General features: G+C 42.5%; 4 protein-coding genes across 4 annotated transcripts; all 4 read right to left on the bottom strand.

The window, feature by feature from the left end:
* Positions 1-2: 2 nt before the first annotated feature.
* On the bottom strand, positions 3-1,061 carry TM35_000511290 (uncharacterized protein; the record flags this gene model as incomplete). The annotated part of the gene is made up of 1 exon (XM_029030624.1): positions 3-1,061. A coding segment is annotated over one exon (1,059 nt), but the record flags the coding sequence as incomplete, so codon positions are not given.
* Positions 1,062-1,838: 777 nt separating this feature from the next.
* On the bottom strand, positions 1,839-2,966 carry TM35_000511280 (uncharacterized protein; the record flags this gene model as incomplete). The annotated part of the gene is made up of 1 exon (XM_029030623.1): positions 1,839-2,966. The coding sequence occupies one exon, from the start codon at positions 2,964-2,966 to the stop codon at positions 1,839-1,841; it is 1,128 nt and encodes a 375-aa protein (XP_028878093.1).
* A 569-nt stretch (positions 2,967-3,535) lies between these two features.
* Positions 3,536-4,348, bottom strand: TM35_000511270 (uncharacterized protein; the record flags this gene model as incomplete). Its single annotated transcript, XM_029030622.1, has 1 exon — positions 3,536-4,348. The coding sequence occupies one exon, from the start codon at positions 4,346-4,348 to the stop codon at positions 3,536-3,538; it is 813 nt and encodes a 270-aa protein (XP_028878092.1).
* Positions 4,349-5,044: 696 nt separating this feature from the next.
* Positions 5,045-5,974, bottom strand: TM35_000511260 (uncharacterized protein; the record flags this gene model as incomplete). Its single annotated transcript, XM_029030621.1, has 1 exon — positions 5,045-5,974. One exon carries the CDS (start codon positions 5,972-5,974, stop codon positions 5,045-5,047), a length of 930 nt encoding a protein of 309 aa, XP_028878091.1.
* Between the last annotated feature and the right edge of the window lie 475 nt (positions 5,975-6,449).

Genomic DNA, 6,449 nt, shown 5'->3' with positions numbered 1-6,449 from the left:
GTCACATTATCAGTGGTACTGTTGGGCTCTGTGCTCGTGTTGTTTAGTGTGTTTGAATCATCAGTAGATAGACCAGATTGAGTTATTTCAGCGGGTTGCTGTTGTGATTCTGTAGTAGAATGTGGTTTTGAGTCAGCAGTAAAATGGGAGTCAGTACTTGTTGTACCTGTGACATTTGTTTCTGTATTGTGATTATCTTGTTGGGGACCTTGTGTGGTTTCCTTTATCTGTTCTTGTTGTCCCTCAGTTCTCCTCTCACCTGACTTACTGGATACTGGCTGCTTCTGAGTATTCTCTGTTTGCTCTGTCAACTCACTAGGCTGGTTGATACTTACATCTTGTACAGTACGAGAATGAGATACGACAGTTTCTTCTTGATTTTCATTCCCACGACCTTGACCTTTTGATCTGTCACCCGACTCTTCTTTCAACTCCTTTTGCTTATTTTCTTCCAACTCCTTCTCACCCTGCGCAACACCACTATCAAGTTTAGTATTATCCGGGGATTCGTCAGGATGTTTCCCAAGCTTATTAGCTTGAGGAGGCACATCATGTTGGCCATCACCATGACCACCCTGTGCCTTTATACCACCTTGACGACTAGATTGAAGATCATCACGTGTAGTTGAAAGAGATGTACCAGAAGAACCCGCAGCACCAAATTGTGCCGGTGCAAGAGGTTTAGCAGTAGTAGGAAGAGGAGGTTTAATGGGAGATGTAGGTGAAGGTACAGTATGGTGAGAACCAGGAATACCAGCAGAACAAGTATTCGTACCTGCAGCACTGCCAGGGATAGCACCAGGCACACCAGGAGTACCACAAGGACCGTGTGGAACTGCAGGGTCCGTATAAGGCCTTTGTTGAACACCCTTAGGAACACCAACAGGAGGATTAACAGGAGGTCTGCCAGGAACAGCAGGTCCAGGAATACCATCAGGTTGGAGCTCTACATTATTAGGATGAACACCACCAACGGGCAGACCAGCATGATGAAACCCAGCAGGCATACCAGCAACACCACCACCAGTCATAAAAGAATACAGGTTTGGTACATTAGCCATCACGCATCCACATACGCAGTACAGGATGAAAGGCAGTAAGCACAACACGTGGCCCATCATCTTCTTCATAGCCATAATAGTGGTTGTTGGGGTTTGCTTAAAAATACTCAACTACAAAGAAAAAACAATATGAGAGATTAACAATTATGCTCGTAATACCAAAAAACAGAAGGGTGTACGAGTAGTGAATTACAAATAACCTCAGCAGTGTAGAAAAAAATATATAACAAACAAAGCAATACAGAGAATAAAATCAGTAAAGGTAGAAAAAACAGGACATCCATATCATCACAGACTCCCGCAGTAAAGCAAAGAATGCCCCAGCAGAACAAAAGCAAAAAAAAAAAGATATTAACCATTAGCCCAATTTACCCAGTAAACACAGAAATACACCAACTATGGGTGTAAGTCTATATGTGTGTATGTATACGCAATTATAAATATAAATTCATCTGTTATTATTATTTCCTTTTCCCACTGCAAAAAGCAGTTCATCATCATCATCATCATTATCACAGTGCAAAGCCCAGGCAAACACAGAGAGAGTCTCCAAGAACACACACACACACACACACAATGGAGTAGCAATAATAATTATTATAGGATAAACACATAGATAGTAAAAACACATAAAACACAATATCATTAAAAGAAACAAAAAAGAAGAAGTAAATCCCAATAGGTGGAAAGATTAGTTAGACTGTAGTGTGGATGTATGCAAAAAAGAAGAAAAGAAAACATAGGATGACCTGAGTCACACCACCATCACCACTACAATCAGCACACAAGAATACAGGCCAGTGTAACCACAATCAGTAGTGGCACACGCACCCACACAGAACTGCTGATACTGCTGCTGCTGTCTGCATCACCCTTCTTGTTGTTTGTGAGTTCAGGAGGAAGTGTTGTTGTTGTGGTGGTGGTTGTATCTGTATTTACCACATTTCCTCCTTGGGTACTTGTTGACCCACTCACTGCAGATGAAGTGCCATTCCCAACTATTGTGGCTTCAGAACTACCGGAACACACTGTCTCTGAACTGCTGGTGGTAGAAGAAGAAGGCCGTGTTCCCGCACTTCCCTGGTTATCTGCTGCAGTGGATGCATGGTTGTCGCTGTTTCCAGGTTGAGGGTCACCAGCAGGAACAGAAGCAGCAGGTGGAGGAGATGCAGTAGAATGATTAGAAGAAGAAGAGGTATCATCAGTACCAGAACCAGAACCAATTCCAGGAGCAGCTTCACCTAATGTAACTTGAGCACCAGTCGCATCAGCAGCAAGATGACTATCTTTATTAGAAGGAGCATCAACAAGAGCACCATGTCCAGGCTTTTCAGGAATAGATACTCTTAAGTTAGTTGCAGTGAGTTCCTCTCTTGTAGGTGAACAAGCAGGATCAGGAGAAGTCGGAGTGCAAGTGGCACCAGGCGCAGGTTGCTGATGAGGAAGGGTAGGAGGTAAAGGAAGTTGTTGGGGTTGAACACCAGGAGCGATGCCAGCACCACGAACCCCATTTTCAGAGAGAGAATCAAAAGCTGAAATATGACCACCACCATTACCACCAGAAGAATGACCAGATGGACAATTACTATCAGAACCTGAAGGACAAGAACCACCAGTACCAGGAACACGAGGTTCATCAACATTCTCTTCAACTTCATCCTCCTGTTCTTCAGGGTTTTCCATCAACTCTTCCTTCTGCGCTTTCTTCATATTAACAGCTTCTTCAGCCTTGCCAGGAAATCCAGAAGAAGGAATAGCACGACGAACAAGAGGGGGAACACCACCCGTAGTAGGTTTAATTAGGGCATCAGAAACTTTAGGACTATCAGCCCATACTAACCCAGAAGCACAACAGAGTGCAAGAGTTAATAAACAGAGTAGGCAACACCTCACCATTACAGCCATTATCATTGTTGTGTTTTACCACAATAAACTAATACAAGGAAGAAGAACGAAGAAGAAAAAATGGAAAAAAAAATATACACCAATACAACAAATATTCACAGTGGTATAGAGAGAGAGAAACAACAAATGCACAGTAAACCAACAAAGGGGAATATTCCGCTTGTATGATAATATGTACCCCTTAATAGAAAAGAAAGAAAAAAAGAACACCCCACAATACCCAAATAAGAGAGAGAGCCAAACACACACACACAATACCCCATGGCTCTAGTTTATATATTAAATTACTGTGCACACACACACATCTGTGTGTACTAGCAAGAGATGTATACCGTCAGTGAGCAGAACAGCCCAGTTTTCTGCACACACACAACGGAAAAAAGCAAGTAATGGAAATTATTAGAAAAAGAACACACACACACACACACAAAAGTAAAAGAAATTCGAATTAAAAGAGAAAGCTAATAAACAGATTATTAGTTCATTCATTCACCCATGGGGGGTGTACGCAATTATAATTATGTTAGTTTAACCATTATTATTATTTGTCCTCAGATTAGTCCCACCATTCAGTACACGGTAGCGGAGAACAACACAACCACAATCAGGAGCGGTGCTGCAGTGTGCATCCACAGAGGACTGACACTGCTGTCAGCATTTGTCTTCTTCTGCACAGTGGAAGTGATGCTGCTGATTTGTGGGTCAGTTACGGGAACAGGAGATGGAATCGTGGTTGGTGCTTCTGTGGTAGTGTTCTCGGTCCTCGGTGGAATAGTGGAATTGGTTTCATCTGAGTCTGATGCGGCAGTTACGGGAGGTTGCTGGGTAAGATTAGAGTCGGCAGGTGTACTGCTATCTGTAGTCTCATCAGTGGCTGCTGTCGAAGTTGTGCTGCTCTCTGCAGTAGGTTTTTCATTTTGGCTCTGTGTGCTTGTAACTGTTGGTGTTTTTACGCTGGGCGCAGACAATTCTTGTGCGGCAGTAATGGTGGTGTCAGAATGAGAAGTCCTTCCTGTTGAGGTACTTGCTGCATTTGATGCACTCTCAACATGATTAACTGGATCCGCCTCACCCACTTCCAACTCTTCCCTCTGACTTATAACTTCAGGTCCTGTGGGTGAACGACCTATGGTACTTGCTTCAGGTTTGGCGGCCACTGGTGGTGGTATCGCGTCCGTACAATTAAAATTATCAATAGTGGCATTAACGTTATGCTTGCACAACAATCCCAACGCTTCTTTCTTCTCTTGCTCTGAAGAATGGGGAAAACCATCCCATATCTCAAGACTACCTGCTTCCACTCCAACAGTCAAAGTATACCCGCAGGTGCAGCACAGCACAACGGCCAACACACACATCACACGGGTCATCATCATCATCATGAAAGAGACAAGGGGTTTGTTGCACGTTAAAACACTGATCTAGAAAGAAAGACAATCAAAAAAGCAAAGAAAGAAATAAAATAAATGAAGTATCAAACATGTTAGGACACACACAAATCGATTACCACTATGGAAACTCACATCGTGAAAAGTAAAACCTACCAGTTAAAGAATGCAATACAGCGCAATAACCTCAGTAAGAGTAAAAACAAAAACAAAAAGGCCCATACTCACAAATATCTCAAAAAAGGCTCACCACCCAGCAAAATCATCAAGCAAACAAACAAATATTAAACGTTAGCCCAACTTACCAGGTAAACACGGAAATATACACCAACTATGGGTGTAAGTCTATATATGTGTATATATGAAATTATAAATGTAAATCCTTCTGTTATTATTTTTTTCTTTATTTCTTTCCCACTACAAAAATCAGTTCATCATTATCATCACAGTGCAAGCCCAGGTGCACACACACAGAGAGTCTCCAAGAACACACACACACACAATGGAGTAGCAATAATAATTATTATAGGATAAACACAGAGAGCAAACACACACACAAAACACATTAACATTAAGAAACAAAAAAAGAAGAATAATCCCAACAGGTAAAAGATTAGTTAGACTGTAGGGATTGCATGCAAAAAAAGAAAACAAAGGATGACCTGAGTCACACCACCACAATAATCACAATCAGCACACAAGAATACAGGCCAGTGTAACCACAATCAGTAGTGGTACACGCACCCACACAGAACTGCTGATACTGCTGCTGCTGTCTGCATCACCCTTCTTGTTGTTTGTGAGTTCAGGAGGAAGTGTTGTTGTTGTTGTTGTGGTGGTGGTGGTGGTGCTGTTTTCTGTATTTCTCACATCACTTTCTTGGTTACTTGTTGACTCACTTCCTTCAGGTGCAGTACCATTGACAAGATCAGATGGTGTGTCAGTACCTCCCTGAGTCGTTGAAGCATTACTGTTGTCTGCCTCGTTCTCACCTTGCGCAGCAGTTTCTTTAGTAAAACTCTGTGCATTTTCCGACACCTGGTCCGATCCATCGTGGTGTTGTGTTGCACCAGGGTTAACTGTATTTTGTTCATTTGAAGGTTGCTCCTTGGGACCATCGCCTGCTGCTTGTACCTCGCTTTCTCTCACTTTCTGAACTGGTAGATTCTCCTTCATTCCCTCTTCACTTTCTTCCTGCTGATGAGGTAGATCTTTTGTGGTTCGCAAAGAGGAACTAGCAGGACTAACAGAAACACTAGAACCAGGTAAAGAGGTAGGACTGCGTTCCACTGATGTTTCGGGTGGTGGAAGTGCAACAGTTTCAGGTTTTTTTCCATGCTTTTGAGTATCTTCTGGAGGCACTTTCTGCGATGAATTTGCTTTGCAAAATTCCTCCTTGTTGTTCTCCCCAACACACTGTTTGGATGTTTCTTCCACTTCACCAGGACCACCTTTTCCATCTCCACTATCTCCAAGACCTGCTCGTTCACCACTCCCTCTAAGACCACCACCTTCAGGTTCACTAACTGCAACTTGAGGCTCAGTTGTAGCCAACACGAAACTGCAAGTACAACACAGTGCAAGAAGCATAACACACAACACTGTACGCATCATTATCATTACAATAATTCTTATTGTGTCTTAATTCAGTGGTCCAAAGAAAAATAAAAGAAGAAAGAAGCAAAGAACAAATAGAAATAACATAAAATAACGGCATCCCCCATCTGAATACAAGAGAGTTATAACAAATAGCAACAACGATAAAAGTGCAGTGCATTGAATATTTACTTCCAGAAGAAAACATATAAAACAAAAAGGTCGATAACACAAAAAAATAAAATCCTCAGGCATCTTGCCCATAAGCATGAACATACCATTGGAGTGCCTTCTTCTCAAGCATGATGGCCTCCAATTGGTCTTCCTCTACAGCTGTCTGCCTCTTCAGGTCCGTACATTTCAGCTGCAGTTCTTCTAATTCATCCTTCACAGCAGTCATATCGTGCCTCACACGTTGCAGCTGCAGCATCAGGTTGTGTGCCCCACTTCCCCAGTCAGTCACGGTAACGGTGGGAGTGACATTATCACCAGGAATGAA

The sequence above is a fragment of the Trypanosoma theileri genome (assembly GCF_002087225.1).
Source record: "Trypanosoma theileri isolate Edinburgh chromosome Unknown TM35_Tth_51_V1, whole genome shotgun sequence".
NCBI classification, from domain to species: Eukaryota; Euglenozoa; class Kinetoplastea; order Trypanosomatida; family Trypanosomatidae; genus Trypanosoma; species Trypanosoma theileri.
This window is presented reverse-complemented; position numbering and strand designations above follow the sequence as displayed.